This window comes from Aquarana catesbeiana, linkage group LG04 (assembly GCF_042186555.1).
Source record: "Aquarana catesbeiana isolate 2022-GZ linkage group LG04, ASM4218655v1, whole genome shotgun sequence".
Taxonomy (NCBI): Eukaryota; Metazoa; Chordata; class Amphibia; order Anura; family Ranidae; genus Aquarana; species Aquarana catesbeiana.
Genome location: NC_133327.1, coordinates 385,498,292 through 385,519,037, shown reverse-complemented (window position 1 = coordinate 385,519,037; position 20,746 = coordinate 385,498,292). Strand labels below are relative to the sequence as shown.

At 43.3% G+C, this 20,746-nt stretch overlaps 2 protein-coding genes across 2 annotated transcripts in view; one reads left to right on the top strand and one right to left on the bottom strand.

The window, feature by feature from the left end:
• The window catches only part of MCM9 (minichromosome maintenance 9 homologous recombination repair factor), a 160,757-nt gene that overhangs the window by 52,638 nt on the left and 87,373 nt on the right, over positions 1-20,746 (top strand). The window contains exon 7 of the mRNA XM_073627161.1: positions 4,990-5,109. Within this exon, the coding sequence (XP_073483262.1) occupies positions 4,990-5,109 (120 nt within the window). The remainder of the gene's footprint in view (positions 1-4,989; positions 5,110-20,746) is intronic.
• ASF1A (anti-silencing function 1A histone chaperone) overlaps positions 17,371-20,746 on the bottom strand; it is a 29,172-nt gene continuing 25,796 nt past the window's right edge. Inside the window, exon 4 of the mRNA XM_073627160.1 lies at positions 17,371-17,894. Coding sequence (XP_073483261.1) covers positions 17,682-17,894 — 213 coding nt within the window. The 3' untranslated portion in view covers positions 17,371-17,681. The remainder of the gene's footprint in view (positions 17,895-20,746) is intronic.

The window sequence follows — 20,746 nt, the reverse complement described above, 5'->3', positions numbered from 1 at the left end:
ACAGAATCAGCCTTTTAAACCCATACTGGAAATTCCCTTAATTCTTTTGACAAGAAAAATAGTCTCTTTTAGTTGCCATATCTTCTGCCAGAAGAGTATTGGAATTGGCGGCTCTGTCTTGTAAAGAGCCATATCTAATCATGCATAAGGATAAGGTGGTATTGTGGCCTCATCCTGAATTTCTACCAAAAGTAGTGACAGATTTTCATTTGAACCAGCATATTATTCTGCGTTCTTTCTTCCCAGAGCCTCGATCTAGGGAAGAGAAGGCACTACATTCCCTTGATGTAGTAAGAGCGGTTAGGGTCTATTTGAAGGAGACTGCTCAGGTTCGCAAAACAGATATTTTGTTTGTACTGCGAGAAGGTCCTAAGAGAGGACAAGCAGCATCGAAATCTACTATTTCCAAATGGATTCGTCAATTGATTGTTCAAACTTATGGTCTAAAGAAGAAAATTCCTCCTTTTCATGTCAAAGCACATTCCACCAGGGCTGTTGGTGCCTCTTGGGCGGTGCGTCACCAGGCCTCTATGGCTCATATCTGTAAGGCCGCAACTTGGTCTTCAGTCCATACATTTACCAGATTCTATCAAATCGATGTAAAAGGTCATGAGGATATTGCCTTTGGGCGTAGTGTACTGCAGGCTGCAGTATAAGTCCTCTAGCCTCTTAATGCCCTACCTTTTTTGTTGTGTCTCCCTCCCTTCAGTTGCTATTGCTATGGGACATCTCACATAGTAATTACTATGGCTCTGTGTCCCCTGATGTATGAAAACAAAACAAGATTTTTAAAAACAGCTTACCTGTAAAATCCTTTTCTTTGAAGTACATCAAGAGGTCCCTCCCTCCTTTGGTATACACGTGTATTGCTTGGCTACAAAACTGAATACTCCCAGTAGTGGGAGGGGTTATATAGGGGAGTGCACTTCTTGTCTTAGGGCGTGCCAGTGTCCATCAGCTAAAGGTGGCCTATAACCCACATAGTAATTACTATGGCTCTGTGTCTCCTGATGTACTTCAAAGAAAAGGATTTTACAGGTAAGCTGTTTTTAAAAATCCTGTTTTCCTCTGTAGTTCCGGCAAACAATGTATCCCCAATGTCGTACTCTCTCAAGGAATTCTTTTTTCCTAGGTGCATTATTTTACATTTAGAAACCTTGAACTGCAGTTTCTACTGCTTTGACCAATCTTCCAGCAATGCTAAATCATGTTCCCTGTTACAGACACCTCCAAGGATATCAACCCTATTGCACACCTTTGTATTATCAGCAAAAATACATACCTTGCCCAACAAACCTTAGTTATATCATATGTATAAAGCATGATATGCCATGTATTTACATGTTAATCTGGTAAACATCACCCCAAAATGTGTCTATGCAGAAAGTCTTTTGGAACAAAACGGGGACTTTATGCCAATGAGAACCACTTACAGACATGCATAAAAAATTACAAAATTGTATTCTATTTCACATTAAAAACAAACAACATAATTTGTTTAAAAAACATAATTTCCATAAGAGGCAAGAGCAAATAAGGAACACAGAATTCCTTTAAATAATTCAGGGCTCTGTCACTCGCTAAGATCCATGGATAGCTTTACAGATTGTCTACGTGTTTCGCCATATAGATTAAAAAGGAACAGGACCTAGTACAGAGCCTTTTGGTATCTATCCTTTAGCCAACTGCATATCCATTGAACCACCCAAGGTTTAAGTACAACTTTTGTATTAGATCATTATGAGATCTATCATTATTAGATCAAATGCCTTGCTGAAATCAAGATATTCTATGTCCACAGCACCACCCTGGTCCAAAAGATTTGTAATATAGTCAAAAAATGTAATCAAATTCGTCTGACATGATCTGCCCTCAGTAAAGCAGTGCTGCTTTGGGTCCAGCAAGTTGTGTATTTTTAAGTGATCAATGATCCTTCTTTTCAGGAGTGATTCCATTAACTTGACTACAACTGATGTTAAATGCACTGGCCTGTAATTGCCAGCTTCTAATTTGTTGCCCTTCTTGTCGATGGGTACAATGGGGAACTTCTCCTGTTAGAAGAGATGGATTTAAAAAGATCCGTTATTGGTCCAACAACTATACCTCAAAGTTCTCTAAGAACTCTGGGATGAATACTATCAGGGCCCATAGCTTTAACCGGGCCAGTTCCTCTGCTACCTCTTTCTCCAGAAATCCTAAAAATAAACAGTCATTACTAGAACCAATATGAGTCCCCAACTTGTTTTTGTTAGTGCAATTTATTTCTGTATGTAATTTATTTTGTCTCCTGGAAAATCCATATGACGGAGGTCAGCCTGTTGGGCTGGAGAACAGTCTTGAGCACCTTGTTGGTGCAGAGGACTTGGATATCGGAAGAATCTTGTCTCCCAATTGACATTGTGGAACTTAAGGCAATTTGAAATGATAGATCTCCTGGCTGGAGGGTCAAGCAATCCACAATGCCATGGCAGTGGCATACATCAACCATTAATCTCAACCAAAAGTCTTGCTGTGACGAGATGTAGAATAGATCCTGTTCTGGGCAGAACTTTGAAAATCGTGGATCACATTAGTTTTAGGGTGGCACACTTTCTAGCCACCCCTCACCCTGTCCGAGGCACCCTCCAGTGTCTATATGTAATTTTACAACCACTGTCATCAACAAAGCCCAGCACTACCGGTACTCATTAAAATGCATGTCCCAAGTGCTGCATTGTGGAAAAGCAGGTGAAGGTCTCTTGCACATAGATCCCTAAAAAGCCATGTTTTTAGGCATTCAGAGTTTTTTTTTTTTTACTGATCTAAATGCAGCCCGCTGTTTTTAAGATGTGCAAACTTGCGTTGTGCAATAATCGGTTATAAAAATAAAAAAAGCAAAAATCTTTGTTACTGAACAGTATTTTATACTCGTACACATGCATATACGCCAAAATTTGCGCATAAGCACACACAACATAACCTAAGAAATGCTAGAGCACTTTATGTGCGCAAAAATTTGCATGCAATATACTGACCATCCTTGCATTTCTATGCAGAAATGTTCTACCCAGAATCTGATGTTCATACATCAGTACTGTGTGCAAGTACCCAAAGGGGTACTAAAAGCAAATAGACTGTGCAGTTGCTCCAGAGCTTAGTAAATAACGTAAAGCTTCACTTTGCAAAGAATACCTAATCACGTGCAAAAAAAAAAAAACAGCATTTTTGCTTGCACATGATTGAATGATGGAAATCAGCAGAGCTTATGCTCATTTACTAAGCTCTGCAGCAACTTCACAGTCTATTTGCCTTTAGTAAATCAACCTCAAAGTGCCACTTCACCATACCCTGAATTACTGGTATTTTTACACACCAGAAGTGGTGGTTTGAACAGTGGAGTAGAGGCAACAAAAAGCTAAGTATAGACACCAGAGTGTGCTTAGAACAGGGTAGGGGGATGGGTTAGATTATTTTGACTGGTTTGCTTTTTAGTGTCCAATGATCGTGTGACTAAAGTGTACAATTTAAATTGCCTATTTTGAAAAAGTTGGGCAACTTTACAAAAATTGTAAAATTGTAGTACAATCTACACAAATTCATTTGTTGTATCTTATTCAGAAAGTAATTTTCACATGGCTGATTTTTATTATTTTCATGTTTGTATTTAATGTGTAGACTTGTAGATTCCCCCTGTAGTGACTGTTCCTGTATTGAGCATTCCATTTAGCATCACTGCAGAGCTAATGCTGATATAAAATCAATCTCCCTATCCCCCTTTTTTTATAAGTGACAAGGATGGAGACATATGAACTCAAGTAGTCGTTGCCTCATATAAAGTCCCAATATTCTTTTAGACCAACAGTAAGCACAACACATATATGTAATGAACATGTCTGTATGCAATTGTGTACATAAAAAGTTTTCAAAGAAAAGTTTTTTTTTTATTTTTTTTAAACAAATTTGTTAAAGTATATCTAAAGCCAACGTTGTTTTTTTTTTTTTTTTTTTTAATTTGCCCTTTTTGAGGGGGGTGGATGGTTGGTGTTTGGCTACCCGATTTTGACAGGTACCCGTTCCCACTTCAGTCTATGCAGTCTTAAACAGAAGTTGTCCTCCCTCCCTGCAGTCTTCTGGGACACTGACAGGTCCCAGAAGACTGCATCCACCGTTCACAGTGCGCAGCGCTAATTGCACATGCGCAGTAGGCAACCCAGCTGTGAAGCCGCAAGCTGTCACAGCCAGGTGCCCATAGTGAAGGTGCAGAGGAAAGAAGACAGCAGGTGAAACTGACTGGGGTGAGCACACTGCTGGATTGTGGGACAGGTGAGTTGCTGGGCTGTTTTTAAAAGTCAACAGCTACAGTTTTTGTAGCTGCTTTTATTTTTTTCACAGGAGACTGGATCTCCTCTTTAAGTTTGTTACATTCACATCACTTTAAAGAAATGCAATCTTTATAAGGAACATAGATTCATTTTAGGGTTCACTCACACTGTCAATTTTAGTCAGTCTCGAGTGCAGTTCACCCCCTTGGGCCAGCTAGCTTGTGTATATTTATTATTGTCTGCTCTTCATACATTTAGTAACATTTTTGTGAAATCATGCAAAAGCTGTTCTATGGCCAGCTTAAAGGGAAAGTCCAGGCTACCACTAACTAAGCTTAAAACAGCACCCCGCCTCAAATCCTACTCTGTAGAATGAAGATGCTTCTACTTAACAATTCTTGGGGTGCTCTGGTCCGGTCATGTGATCGGCGGCCAGCTTCAGAGGAGTGAAGAGACAGCTGACAATAGATGCCCTATGGTAAGCCTATAGGTGACCTGACTGCCTAGGCATTCCATCCGTTTTCAGTGCTTTCTCCTCTCCCCTGAATCAGCCGCTAGGGAGATCACATGACCGGATCAGAGCACACTGAGAATAGATATATGTATAAGCATCTTTCTTCTACAGTATAGTTAAAATGGAAGTAGGAGCAGTTTGGTTATTTGGTTAACACTATATTTTTTTTTTTAGGGGAATCCCATCTTTTGTTAGTTGGAGATCCTGGCACGGGTAAATCACAGTTTTTGAAATATGCAGTGAAGATAACACCAAGATCAGTGCTGACAGCAGGCATAGGATCAACCAGTGCAGGTAAGTGTGGCTTCTTTTCCTTTGTTCGCTTTAAGGATAGACTTTACAGGATATAAACTGAATCAAATTTCTATAAGGGCTGCCAAGTACAACTAATCAAAGGGAGTTTTTCAGCTGTAAAATGCTTTAACTCTGATTAAAAGCTTAAAAACGCTGGAAAACACAGCTATTCAGCGTTGAACAGCGTTTTTGAGCCATAAGCTTTTCGGAGTATAGTTTTGCTACAAAAAAAAAAAAAAATTTCTTTCTACAGCTAACGCTACTGGCGTTTTTATAATGTCCAGTGTGCATGAGACCTTATTGTTACTAAATACCTACACAGAGGAAGATGTGTGCAGTTGTCATTTCTAATGAAAAGGTTATTGCAAGTGTAACTGCAGACAGACAGCAAAATGGGAGTTTGAAATACATTGATATTTACTGTTTTACCTTCGAAAGGGTTTGTAATTTTGGTCAGCCATTCTTTTGGTAGTCGGTAAGATCACTCTGGTATTTCCTGGGTTAGAGTTACTGCTTTCTGTGCCAGCTTACTTACACACGATGGTGCTGATTCCTTGTCCAATGGGAAGGCTGGAAGCAGAAAGATGACACCAAAAGCTGAATCCCTGTACCAGGAAGATGAATGCTTTAATCGGGAGCTACATGTATCACCTTCCTAACTGCAGAATGTAAGGATGATGTAATACCGTTTAGCCAATCTCACTGTGCAGGGCTGCAGCCTGTCACACTGTGTGGTTCCTAAAGCTCCTGACCAGTAAGAGTGTCTCCAAATCATGTGAACACTGTCATTCAGAAAATAAACCTTCACCTCACAGATGGCACAGCATGTCAGATACAATAACAATATTATTTTGTGCACTTGTTAGCCTATTTAAAAAAAAAAAAAGCCTTGTCCTTAGGAAGATATATAAATTACTTGGGTGTGCAAATTAACATTAAATAAATTCACACTGAAGCTGCTAAATTTGACTTGGGTATCTATACTTCAATGATCTCTGGGCAAGAAAGGAGTAACCATTGCTATCCTTGCTCATGATTCCATACTCTTAATTGTGCATTCCAGGACACAGGACTTTAGTCTTAACCATGGTTACATGCAGCCACCTTCAGGTGATTGGACACTGGGGAAAAAAAGCTACAGGAACACCAGTATAAAATCCCTCATACTCCCAGCAAGCCTCAGTTTTTTGCTAGTGCCCTTAGGTGACATCCATTTTTTCTCTACTGAGAGAAGCTTACCTTTTATATGGGAAGCTTTTTTTTTTCTCAAAGATTCTTCTATCAAGATTCCTAGCTGCTCCATAGTCACTATGGCTTTCCTATAGCAGCTTTGCAGATTGTTTAACTCTTCGGTTGAATCTTGGGGGACCCAGACCCCACTGGGATGAGGTTGCAGGGCCAGCCTGTAAAGTTTCTTCAAGCACTGGATCCTGCGTAAGCTCACCTTGGCACATGGTGGATCATGTTGAGTTAAGCCGCAGGGTTCTATAGAAGTCAAGGGCCATGGTCTGTCAGTGATAGAGCCTTTGTTCCTGAAGACTCCTTTGGGGGCATGCCTACCAGGAGGGTGAAGTCTGTCAAGGACACCTGGCAGTGGGCTATAGGTGACACAGTCACACACCTTGACCATCACTGGTGAGTAACTGAGGGCTTGTCCCCTTTTCTCCTGAAGTCGTCCCTGTGGATGTTCACTAACGGTGCTGTGACACCGTAAATGTGTCAGACACTTCAATGGGTCACTACAACACTTCACTGGTTCTGTCCCGCATGCCCCATGTGTTCTGCTACACATTGCATTGGGTACTGCAATGTTTCTTATTTTTTAATATGTGATGTACACCTGTTTGTGGGGCTGTGGCACACATGGATGGTATCCCTGCCCCTCTGCTAGTGCTGTGCTATTTTTGGGAACGAGTCCCATCTTTGATCTTCCTGTTCGATGCAAGCTATTGGCAACCATTACCCCCTACTGCCTGCCTTGTTTGTAATGTCTCGCTGTCTGTTTTTAAATCAGTCTATGATGACCTAGTCACTGACGCCAAATAACCCTCCTGCTCTGCAGCCTGAGTCCATGAGTACCCCTTGCTGGTAGTGTCTCCCTTTCTACAGTTTTTCCAGCGATCTATGATGAAATAGTCACACATCTAAATTAACCCCAAGGTGCTCTTCATTGTGTCCATGTGTATCCCTTGTTGGTAATGTCCGACAGTATACTGTTTGTACAATGGCCTATGGTGACATTGTTACACACCGTCATATACCCTCCTACTTTACACTTGACCCATGAGTAACCCTTATTGGTATTTGCTCATTTGCATACTGTTCTATGGCAGCCTAAGGTGTCCTGTTCACAACTGGCCTCTAAACATTCCCACGCTGCAGTTGACCTAGTCATGCCAGATCATTCATTCCTCTTCCCTGCTATTGATCCATGGTTCACATGTTGGTGTTGCTAACTTACCTGCGGGCCGTTGTAGGATAACCCTTGTCATGGATGAACTTTGCTCCTCCTTTTTATGAGGGCCTTAGGTGTTTCAGTCTCACTCGGTCATCTTTCTCCTGCACTGACCATTCTTTTCTTCCTCTCTCACCTCCAGAGTCCAGGTCTGTTCCTTGCTGTGGCTTTTGTTCAGCTGAGGCCAATGTGGAAGTGCACGCTATTCTTTAAGATGAGTTGGCATGAGGAGTGGGCAAACTGCAGCCCTCCAGCTGTTGTTGAACTTCATGTGTGATGAGACTGACACAGACATGACTCACAGAGACATAATGGGACTTGTAGTTCCGCAACAGCTGGCAGGCCACAGTTTAACTACCCCTAGTCTAGGGTCATAACTCCTTGATCGGGAGTAATTTATGTTGTCTGATGTGGGCCAACTTAATTCCCCTGAAGTCTTCATCCTACTACTAATCCCAGTTTTTTTCAGACAGAAGGATCTATATGTTGTGTCCTGAGGTCATGGGCTTGGATTTTGGTTTTTGGTTTTTGTCTCCATTAGATTGGAGGACCTCCACACTGCTCTGATGCAAATTCTTTTCCCTGGGATCATGGCCAAGGGGGCATCTGCCCCATACCAGATCTATACCATGGTGGTGACTTCCATCGACCACCAGATAGAAATCTTAAACAGAAATTCTATTCCAGCCCTGCCGACCATGCAGGGGCACTTTCTCTAGCCTCTGGAAAATAGTCACTCTTGAGGTATTTAGGATCTCTGTCTCAGGTTTGGAATGCCAAATGTTGACCTCCTGGCCTGCAGGTTCAGCCACAAACTGAGCTGGGTTGTCTCCAGTGAATGCTCTGATACACTTCAACCTGTGAGTGAGTGTACCTTCAATCTTGGATGTGTATTTTGCTTGGTACAAGTTTCTGGTCTGTAACAGTGTTGGGCCTTGAGGACCATAACGGGTCCAATCATGCTTTAGCCATTCGTTTCTGTGACTGCTTTCCCCTCATTCTTTTGTTGGATCTTTTATGCAGGATGTTACTTGCAGTAATTATTCCTGTGCTTTTTCCAGTGACTCTGTGGGATTTCAGTCTGAATTTCTGTCAGTTCCTTTCGGATTTTTTCCCCATCACTTTGATGCAACGTGTTCCGAGTTGGAGGCCTTTTCTTATTCCTCATTAAGGGCTCGTTCGCACTACTTGTAGTGCAGAAAAAACATGTGTTCACCAGAAGCACACGTTTTCATCCTTAACCACTTACCGACCGGCCACTCTATATATACGTCATTACTTTGAAGATGGATATCTCGGTAACGGCAGCAGCTGCTGCCACAACCGAGGTGTCTATCTTTAGGGCCGGCGGTTCTGTACACGATAATGGTGGTCTCTGCGGCGGGTCCGCCGCGTGATCACCGTTATCGGCGGCGGGAGAGGTGCCACCCCCCCTCCTGGTGCTCTCCTGCGCCCTCCGCCGCTTACCGAAGCCGTCGGTAGCGGGGGAGGCGATCGGGACCTGTCACTTCCTCAGTGTAGAGACGAGTGAGGCTAAGATGGCCCCCACCCGTCTCCATACCATAGGACGGCTGAAGCGACGTCATTACGTCAGCTCCGCCCACTTGTCTTAAAGGCACAATTTTTTTTTGTGTCATTTTTTTTAAACGACTTTTTTTTTTTGCATTAAAGTCTAAATATGAGATCTGAGGACTTTTTGACCCAGATCTCATATTTAAGAGGACCTGTCATGCTTTTTTCTATTACAAGGGATGTTTACATTCCTTGTAATAGGAATAAAAGTGATCCAAATTTAAAAAAACAAACAAAAAAAAATGAAAAAATAAAGTAAAATAAATAAGAAAAAAAAAATTTTTTAAAGCGCCCTGTCCAGACGAGCTCGTGCGCAGAAGCGAATGCATACGTGAGTAGTGCCCGCATATGAAAACAGTGGTCAAACCACACATGTGAGGTGTCGCCGCGACCGGTAGAGTGAGAGCAGTGTAATTCTAGCCCTAGACCTCCTCTGTAACGCAAAACATGCAACCTGTAGAATTTTTTAAACGTCGCCTATGGAGATTTTTAAAGGTAAAAGTTTGACGCCATTCCGCGGGCGCAATTTTGAAGCGTGACATGTTGGGTATCAATTTACTTGACGTAACATTATATTTCACAATATAAAAAAAATTGGGCTAACTTTACTGTTGTCTTATTTTTTTATTCAAAAATTGAATAAGTTAATTTTTTCCAAAAAAAAGTGCACTTATAAGACCGCTGCGCAAATACAGTGCAAAAAAAAGTATTGCAATGACCGCCATTTTATTCTCTAGGGTGTTAGAAAAAAAACAATATATAATGTTTGAGGGGTTCTAAGTAATTTTCTAGCAAAAAAACTTGTTTTAAACATGTAAACACCTAAAATCCAAAACGAGCCTGGTCTTTAAGTGGTTAAAAATACAGGTTTTCTGGTAACTTCAAATACGTTCTAAGGCGATAATTAGGTAATCCCTAAGGTGTATTTTCCAGAGTAATCATTGAACTATCGCTGTTCTTCCCATATAAATAAGTAAGGTTTGCCTACCTTAAAACTGGAGTTTAGCATACAAAATAAAATCCCTACAGCTGTTGTCACATCACTTACCTGGAACTGAAGTATTGTGTAGGCAGTTGGATCCTGGAGAAATCTTCATTGCAGGGATGCCTTTTCTTTTCCTGTCTCCGAACTTCTGGTGCTGCAATGGGTATTAGCTTTGGGTCTTTAGGCAGAACAACAATGCAGACACGCATCCTCCTTCCTACTCTTCTATTGAACAGTTCTTATGTTGATTACACGTCTTGCGATCTGGGAATGGAGGAGGGATTCCTGTGACTCATCAGACTCTCCCCTATTCACAGATCATGATAATGCTAGTCTAATTAATGAATGAACTTTCTTTATCGCACATTATGGGACACAGAGCCTACGTAATAACTTAATGGATTATGGGCCACCTTCAGGTGATGGACACTGGTATACCCAATGCAGGAAGTTCACTCCCCTATATAACCCCCTCCTCCTTCAAGGAGTACCTCAGTTTTTTCGCCAGTGTCTAAGGTGTTGGTCACGAGTGAAGATGTGCTCGGAGGAGCTCCAGGAGGGATCCATGCTGGATTTAAAAAACCTTCACAACCGGATCCATCCAAGCCACTGAGGCCACAGAATGGTACTCGGACCTTGCATAGAAGAACAAGGTTTTGCCTGTAAGCCTCTCTTTTGAGCGCTGGACCCCAGGAACCAGGGCTCTTTTTGGTCATGTTACATTACCTAAAGTTGCTCCTGAGGGGTTCTATACAGGTCCAAAGGAGTGGAACCCCTATAATTGGGACCCGACTTTTGAAGGTTTACTAATGCTGCCCGCCGTGATGGGTGAAGTTTGGATCTGTCTGTTTTCAGGAGTATCTTGCAGCGAGGAAAAGGTAAGGAAAAAAAGCTTAGGAACTGTAAAAGGTCCACCTAAGCCTTTTTTCCTATATAAAAAAACATTGTAATGCCTAAAAATCTCCACTAGAGGGAGTAAAGATAACAGCTCTGTGTCCAAGCTTTAAACAGCATGTGTGTGTCCTAGCAGCAGGAGGGGGTTCTTAATCGTACAGAGGTGCCCCCCCTCCCGGGGGGAACTAAGGGGCTGGGGGTACAGCATATTATTATCTATAATGGCTCGTTTAAAAAAAAAAAAAAACATTAATTGCCTCAACTGTGAGAAAACACCTCCACCCCTCCTCGGATTTGTTGTCTTGCCTTTCTACAATTCAGACTGCTGTTTATTAAGTCTTGTTGTGCCCCAGCCTGTATATTTCAAAGACCGCTTGCATTTACAAAGCACTGTAGAGCCAGCGGCGATCACAGACCCTCCTCTTCATCGGGTCTGCACTGCAGACCCGAATGCCGCGCCGTCCATGCGCGGACTAAAGTTCCATTTTAAAAAACAAGGAGGGCAGGTACTGGAAGGGGCGTGGCTTGAGGCAGGCAGGGCCATGTGCAGCAATAAGCTTCCACGTGCCACACAGCGCACAGCTGAGGACGCCAATCAGGTTTTCACCTGAAGTGTGTTATAAAACAAGCGCTCTGTGTCAGAAAATCTCTTAACCTCCCTGACGGTAATCCCGAGTGTGGCTCGGGGTCAAATTTCAGTCCCATTAGCGGTAACCCCGAGCCACACTCGGGATTACATTGCAGGATCCTGGTGCGGCTTTACTTACCTTGTCCCCAGGATCATGCAATGTCCCCCACAGTGTCCATGGGCTGTGTCTCCTCCGAAGCCTCTCTGTGGCAGGCTCCGTTCCCTGCGAGCGGCGCGACGCATGGGGGCGGAGCCTGGCGGCAAATTTAAAAAAATGTAAAAATCATAACACATACAGTACTGTAATCTTACAGATTACAGTACTGTATGAAATTATTTCACATCCCCTTTGTCCCCAGTGCTTTGGCCCATGCCCTGCATGCAGTTTTATATGATCTAAACTGTTCGTTCTGCCTGGAAACTGGAGATTGTCCATAGCAACCAAAAAGTGTCCCTTTATGTCAAAAGTGGCTTTAGATCAGCTAGAAAACAGTGATAGTAAATTAGAACACTTGCAGAATTGAGCAATAGTGAATCGTGGGGAAATTTATTTTATTATTATTATATTATTTTTTTTAATTATTTATATTTATTATTTTTTTTTGTGTTTTAAATTTCATCATACCCGGGATATCTACTAGACTGTTGTTTGGACAGATTTAAGTGTGCTTTTGTTAGTAATTACAGGCCTACAATATAAAACGCCAAATTTCCATGCAAAATAATTGTACCGCTTTCAGCACCTAAAATCCGAAATAATCATGCCGCCAGGGAGGTTAAGAGCAACTGAACAGATGAGTCTGTCACACAGAACACAGGAGTGCTGGGGCACGTAAGGGATGTATACAGGCATTTCCAGTACAGGAAATGCATTGTTATTCATCATCAAGCTGATTTTTATGGTGAAATTGCTTTGCTAGACTATTGCTCAGCAAGTAGTACATTTTTTACTAAAGTGCCTCTGCTTTTGTGCTTAGCACTATGGCTTCCAGAGTTACCACAAAGGTACCAAAAATTCCACCCCCAGGCGCTGGGAACTCCAGTCATGCCTCCCCACTGTCATCCTCTCCGGAGATACCAGATATGGCAAGCCAGGGTGAGTCATTGGAACCAATTGGTGGTGCAACTGCTTCTCACACTTCAGCCCCTGTATATGTGACTGAAAATGCGTTTTCCTCTGCCCTGCAGGGCCTAGAAGGAAGATTAGCGGCTTTAATCGCATCCTCCATCCAAATGGATAGGAAGCGTACCAGATCCCCCACCTCAAACCCCTTACCAAGGGAACAGTGGAGATAGGATGAGGTATTACCCTCAGACGATCGCAAGGAAAAACGAGCCGATTATTCCTCTGCGGAGGAAACAACAGTTGATGAGCCTTTTTCAGGCTCGCTATCTGAGGTACTATTGTCGATAATTTGGATAAATACATCCAAACGATTTCTAGTGGGAAGAGTACTCTTTTGTCGGTCAAAAAGTAAAACGTCCTTCATTTAAATGGACTTTCTCTCCTGCGCCAGGGGCATCCGCCTCTAGGCAGTGGCGACCGCCTCCACCGTCAGACCTCAGGGTCAGGCCCAGGCTCAAAAGAAACCTGGAGCCGGAAATCTGCAAAGCAGAATACTAAAGCCTCATCATGAAGAGGCGCTCCCTGTAACGATATCAAGTACAGGACATGACAAGCTGTAGCTAGCTGCCATCTTGTGTGGAAGTAGCCATGACAGTTTGGCTACTCATGTAACCTCACAGAGAACTCTGAACTCCGTCTTCCCCACCTTAGGAATTCAAAGCTTTTTAAGTTCAACAGAAAAGGTTATCTCAACAGAGAAAACAGAAAGGTTAGGTCAGTAGAAAAACATTTGTTGTAAGGGCAGTGTTCAGGCCTGTCGTAAAACTGTCACCCTCCCCATTCAGAGACCAAACAGGCCTAGGTCGTAAAGTCTTCTGAATACACCTCACTAGAATAAGTATGAAATTTCAGCATGTTTCATAACTTCTGACTTAGTAATCGCACAGCCATAATCTGGACATATTTAGCTTCCTCAGATAATATGGAACGTTTCAAGTCCAGACACCCCTATGTCAGGTCATATGGGAAACCCCTGGGACCACTTATTCCTCCAAAGCAGGCTATACGTTATAGACATAGCATGTTTAGACTTGTTTTGAAGGAAATCTCAAGTTGAATAATAATATGGATATTTGGAGTCTGTCAACACTACAGATGCAGATATATGAATATGTATTAAAGAAATCACCTGGGACGTGGTCATGAGTGTAGACACCTCCCAGCAACCAACCCCTAAAACCAGCTGATCAGATGATTGGTTACTGGTCGCTGTCAACACCCCCTTTGATCTGACAGAAAAGAGGAGATGCCAAGACAATGGTCAGTTCTCCTTTTACCATCCAAGAAGAAACATCTGCCAAGTTGAGGACCGATTACCTAGCTCATCGATTGAACTCTGATTAACCCTCGGACATTAATTGCAAGTATTCTTTCTTCCCAATTCTACCTTATTGCTTTGTGGCTGTATATTGTCTTTATCTTTTTGAAACATCTTTTTTCTGTAAATATTTTATTTGCATCAACTTTGACCTTTTCATAATAAACCCTTATGTTGAAAAGTGTTAACCTTGTCTCTAAAGCTCCTAATGCAAGCTATAAACGAACCTGCCTCTTGAAGGGCGCTACTGTTGTAGAGTAAGACTCTGAGCAGACCTGTCTGTGGTGACAGTGTGTGTGGCAGACGCTTATTCTAAAATTATAATTGGTATTGCAAAATTACGAGTCTCCCCCGGCTCGGTCTTTTAAACGGGGGTGGTGGCAGTTAAAGGGTTAATTGTGTAATTAGCCCAGTGACAATCACTCTCAGGCTGCTCGCACCTAGATTGTGGTCCTGCAAGCTGGAAAATCTTTGTGCTGGGCGCGGCTGAGAGTGGCATTGTTACGTAAGTGACAGCGTGGTGTGAGGTTGGCTGGTCCTTTGTCGCGAGTTAGCGAGGAGGGCAGGGATCTGACACCCGCGTTCGTCACACTCCCCCTCGCCAGAGTAGGGGGAAGACTTCTGCAATACGCCGAAGTCTGGCAAAAGGAAATTCAGGACAGATGGGTCATCTCCACGGTGTCTCTAGGATACAAACTAGAATTTCGGGAGTTTCCACCATCTCGTTTTCTGAGATCAAACGTTTCCAAAGATCCAGGGAAAAAGCAATCTCTGTTTCAAGCATTACACCGATTGCTGGCCCAGGGGGTGATCATACAGATCCCCAGATATGGTACCAAAACCAAATGGAGCTGTCAGACCCATTCTAGATCTAAGAAATCAGTTTCTGAAGATCTGTTCCTTTCGCATGGAGTCGATCAGGTCAGTGGTTTCCATCCTACAGGGAAGAGAACTTCTGGCGTCCATCGACATCAGGGATGCATATCTGCACGTCTCTATATTTCCCGCTCACCAAAGGTTTCTGCGATTTGAAGTAGAACAGCAGCACTTTCAGTTTGTAGTCTTGCCTTTCGGGCTAGCTACAGCACCCCGGGTGTTCACAAAAGTACTGGCCCCACCTCTAGCCAGGTTAAGGGCGCAGGGCATAACAGTCTTGGCATACCTAGACTATCTATTGCTAATAGACCAGTTAGTGGCTCACTTGGAACAAAGTGTACGCATTACAACCAGTTACCTGGAAAGGGTGGGTTGGATTTTCAGCCTAGAGAAGTCTTCCTTAAAACCACTAAGAAAGCTGGAGTGTTTGGGCCTGATCATAGACACAGCCCAGAAAAAGGTGTTCTTGCCCCTGAGCAAAAATCAGCTCTATACGAGAGCTGGTCCGGATTGTGAGGTCGAAAGGAAATCCCTCAATTCCCCTTTGCATGGGGTTGTTAGGAAAGATGGTGGCTTCATTTGAAGCAGTCCCTATGCCCAGTTTTATTTGAGACTGTTGCAAAACAGTATCCTGTCTGCTTGGAACAAAACGATCCAAGCTTTGGACTTGCCAATGCGGCTGTCCCCAAGGGTGTCCCAAAGCCTCAGTTGGTTACTAACCCAGAATCTGCTGAAAGGAAAATCCTTCAGACCAATTATCTGGAAAGTAGTAACGACAGATGCCAGGCTTTCAGGCTGGGGAGCAGTACTAGAGAAGACGACTGTCCAGGGACAATGGTCAAGAACCGAAAGAGCCTTGCCCATCAACATCCTAGAGATTCGGGCAGTGCGTCTGGCTCTGAAGGCCTGGACTTCCAGGTTAAGGGATTGTCCTGTCAGGATCCAATCCGACAATGCCATGGCTGTGGCCTATATCAATCACCAAGGGAGCACCAAGAGTCTCTCAGCGCAAAGAGAGGTGAACCATATTCTAACTTGGGCAGGAAGGAATGTTCTGTGCCTATCAGCAGTCTTCATTCCAGGAGTAGAAAATTGGCAGGCGGACTACTTGAGTCAACAGCACTTAATCCTGGGGGGATGGTCTCTTCAACATTTTTCGCGCTATTTGCCAAAGATGGGGATTCCGGACGTAGATCTTCTAGCATCCAGATTCAACATGAAGTTAGTCAACTTTGTGTCCAGGACAAGGGTCCCACTCGCATGCGGAACAGATGCGATGGTGACCCCGTGGGATCAGGTCTCACTGATCTATGCATTCCCCCCTATTCAGATGCTACCATGACTTCTTTGCAGAATCAAGCTGGAAAAAAAAGCAGCAGCAAGGCCCAGAAGGTCATGGTATGCAGAAATCATAAAGATGGCAGTGGAGGATCCATGGTCACTTCCACTAAGGCCAGACCTGCGCTCACAGGGGCCGATATTCCATCCTACCTTACAAACGCTAAATTTAAGGGCCTGGCTATTGAAATCCACATTCTGAAGAAACGTGGGCTTTCCAGGGCAGTTATCTCTACTTTGATTAATGCAAGGAAGCCAGCTTCCAGAACTATATATTATAGAGTCTGAAAGGCTTATGTTTTCTGGTGTGAATCCAAGGGTTGGCACCCTCGGAGATATATCCTAGGCAGAATTCTTGCCTTTCTACAATTAGGTGTAGAGATGAAATTGGCCTTGAGTACTATTAAGGGCCAAGTCTCAGCCTTATCAATCTTATTTCAGAAAACGCTTGCTACGCATTCTTTAGTCCAGAGTTTTATGCAAGGGGTGATGCGGATTAATCCGCCAGTTAAATCACCTTTGAGCCCTTGGGACTTGAACTTCGTTTTGTCAGTGTTACAAAAACAGCCATTTGAACTGATACAGCATATTCCCTTAGTCCTTCTGACAAGGAAGCTGGTGTTCTTGGTTGCTATATGCTCACCAAAGAGGGTTTCGGAATTGGCTGCAGGGTTCTGTGAATGAACGAACTGCAAGTACCGTCAGCCACCACTGCCAACGGCTTGTAGTTCTCAATGAACTCTGAGGGCACTGGTGAGCATCCTCGTAATTCATTGATTCTTCTTGCAATTCTGTAACTGCCTGCCCGTATGGGAAGTTTGCTGATCGCAGGTGCAATTCCTAACAGGCTCTGGTGTAAAAAAAAAAAAATATATATATATATTTATTTGTCACTTGCTAAATAACAAGGTAAGAAGAGCACTGTAACAGTGCTAGTGGTTGTTTTAAATTGATGGTACAGGACGTTCAGCTTGGAAGTGGAAGTTACAAATTTTTTTTTCTTTACTACCTGAGGATTTTTCGCATTGTGGGTTACAGTTATGATAAATTCTATCTGTACAGCCAAGTGTAACAGGGTTAGGTTTATTTAAGAACTGTAATATGGAGCAAACTGCAAGAAATTTTATTCACCTCAAAATAAATACAAAACTCTTAAGTTGCATTTCGGCTCAATCCGCCAAATGTTATGCAGAGAAGATGAAAAATAATATATTTAATGGCAACTTTTGTTAAAAATAGTTATGAGTTCAAATTAATTTTCCACCTAGAAATGTTATTGTTGAAAGTTTGTTTTTGTTTTCAAACATTGCCCAGTAATGTGCTGATCTGGAAATGGTGAATCCTGGTGGAGTAGTCCTTTTTACAGAGCCAGACATGTAGTCACATACAGTCCATGTGAGATTTTAGCATGACATTGAGCGAGTTCTCTGACGCAGGCCAGCCTTTTGAAGCAGATGGCATGCCCTCTGTGGAAAGCATTGACTGAAGATTGGGGTTGCTGTTGTCTAGCTCATCTAACTTCTCTGTGTTATCTTCCCAGTTTATATGGAATCTTGTTACTCTAGGGTTTGATGCCAGTATGTTTCTTTGCAGCTATAATAAAATTGAAAAAAAAAATATCAGTATACATGTAACCACTAGCTCATTCCTCTCATTTTGGTACATGTAGTAACTATACACACACACACACACACACACACACACACACACACACACACACACACACACACACACACACACACACACGTGGAGGCTTTAACACTCATGCATAATATATAGCAGTAGCAACGTAAAAACCCCTGGAAGCTGTGTTTAATAAATGGCAGGCAAGGCATAAAGGACTAATCACCACCATTGTCTGTGGCCTCCCTCCTGTTGATCTTTTCCTTAGTATGGACTTACCATTTCTTGTTCTGCACTATGCCATTGTATGGAGATGGCCATCTTGGTACAGAAAAAAAGAAGATTTCCCAAGAGGGGAAGAGAAGGGCTACCAAAGTGACAGAAGGTGCTGACAGTTAATGTTTAAAGATCAAATGCTTTATTGCAACAATAATCTATATGTCCCTAACTATTATGGCTGTGGCCACCTTTATGGTTTTAGATTATTGTTTTAATAAAGTATTTTATCTTTAAACATTAGCTGTCAGCATCTTATGTCACTTTGGTGGCCCTTCTCTTCTCTCCCCCTCTTGGGAATGCCCCCTTTTTTTTTCTATATGCTTTGGGGCTGAGGGACAGACCATAATGCTTTGACACAAACCTCATATGTAAATATTTGTTTCTCTCCATCTTGGTACAGGCAAGGCTCTGCTTCCTCATGTCAGATCCTCCAGCAAGGACAACAGTGAGCATTACAGCTGTAACATATATTTACTAAATATTTATCCAGATCTCTTAAGAGTGGCAGCTGTCGGCAGTAGTGCCTTAGATCTCACATTGCAGAGATACAGGTATGAGGTTGTATGCGAAGGGTTAGTGTAGTGCTTCTCCACCTTTTTCCAATGGGGAGCTCTTAAAAAGTATTTTCAGTCTCGAGGCACCCCGGTCAAAGGCTTGGTTCACGTTATTGTGTGTCGCGGAACGCGCGCAAAATTCTGCTAGATCCTGACATACAAACAAATGCTCTGCTCTTTAGGTGTGCCATTAATTCTTAATGCACGCTTTTTTTTGTGGTGCAATTAAAAAAAAAAAAAAAAAAAAAGTCTGGGATGACTTTCCCTGCATTTCTGTGGGTAGGGCAGCCCCTTAAAATGAATGGGCAGCCCATATCCACACAGGTGTGAACCAAGGGTTTGCTCACATGTGAGGTTGGAGAAGCGGTAAAACCACAACGTTGAGCTGTTTTTACCATCCCCAACTGCTCCACCTTTAGCTGCAGAGGCAGCAGCTGGGGGTATACCCAGGATGAATGGGGCTGCACTGCAACCACCCTGCAACTAGTGCTTTGCATGCAGTTGCAGTGTGAGGATGCTGCATTTATGGGGTTAAAACAGGTGGTGAGGAGGCAATATATTGCCTCTTTACCACCTGCCAAAAAGCGCCTCTAAAAGTGAGCTAAGCATTGATTGCTTTTCAGAGGAGCAGCAATCCTTGCTGCTGTCACGAACAAGCTCTAAAAAAAAAAAAAACAGTTCTGATAGTACAGGAATAGGGAGTCAGGATTAAAAGTAACATAACACTGCCACAAAAAAAGGTTTTATCCTCTCAGCTGAGTGGCCACTTCCCTCTGAGGTACACAAGCCTGATTATCACCCAGCAACACCTGTGTTTGTGCAGGCAGGGAGCTGGAGAGAAGAACAATGTGATGGGCTACCAAATCACTTTTATCAGGTAGGGAGGTGCCCCTTCAAAGTTAGCCCCACAATGGCTCCTTTAGGAATCTAATTTGTTCTGAATCCCTGCCCTTATCTGTTTCACTTCTTTTGTGTCAAGGGAGGAGGTCTCTGCAGTTATATCTGGACTGCAGGGTCACCTCTCACCCAGAGAATGTGTTTTCACCACCAAAAGGTTTGCTCACCAGTACCCTATAGAGCAGTGGTTCTCAACCTTTCTAATGCCGTGACCCCTTGATAAAATTTCCCAAGTTGTGGGGACCCCTAACAGTAAAATTATTTCTGCGCCCCTAACCCACGGAATTTAGTGCTCCCCGAGTCCCTTCCACTCGCAGCAGTGTCACCTATGCCGAAATCCGGAGATAGGGTCTCCTCCAGCCCCTCCCACTTCACATTCCTCACCAGTCAGCTGACCTCTAGTCTCTGCCCCCCACCCACGCCATGAACTGAAAGGGTGGCTGCAAAGAGGCTGATTGGGTGGCCCCAGGCTCCAGGAACAGCCCTGCTGGGCAGCCGCGAAGAGGCCGGGAGAGTGGCGCGGGCTTCAGGAACAGCCCAGGATTTGGTGACCCCTGGCAAATCGTCATTTGACCCCCAAGGGGGTCCCGACCCCCAGGTTGAGAACCACTGCTATAGAGGAATAATTCTACAAAAGCTCTCCAGCTGTTTACCAGGCTATTTCCTTTTTAAACAAAGACCCCAGGGGTCCTTGTGGATTAGTTCCCAGTTTTTAAAAAGAAACCACATATAAAAGGTTAGAAGCGTCCTTTTCTCTGGTAGGAACAGCTCTCCAGCCTGCTGTGGGAGTTTGCCAGACCCTTTAAGTTTTGGCCATAGTGGGTGCCCTGTTTCAGAGAATCTGACCCAGAAGACTTTCCAAGAGCCCTGAGCTTCTCAATGGATGCCTTGGAAGATTCCTTTCACAGGTTGGCACCTTTTCTGTCCACATGAGAAGGATCCTGTGGCTCAAGTGTTGGTCAGCGTAACTTCTCTGCACACAGCAAATTGCTGCCCTTTGATGGCATAAGCTGATTTCAGGCCATCCTCTGATGCCTATAACCAAAAGGTTACTGTGGGGAATAGTACGCACTTTCCCTTTTTAAGAAGAAT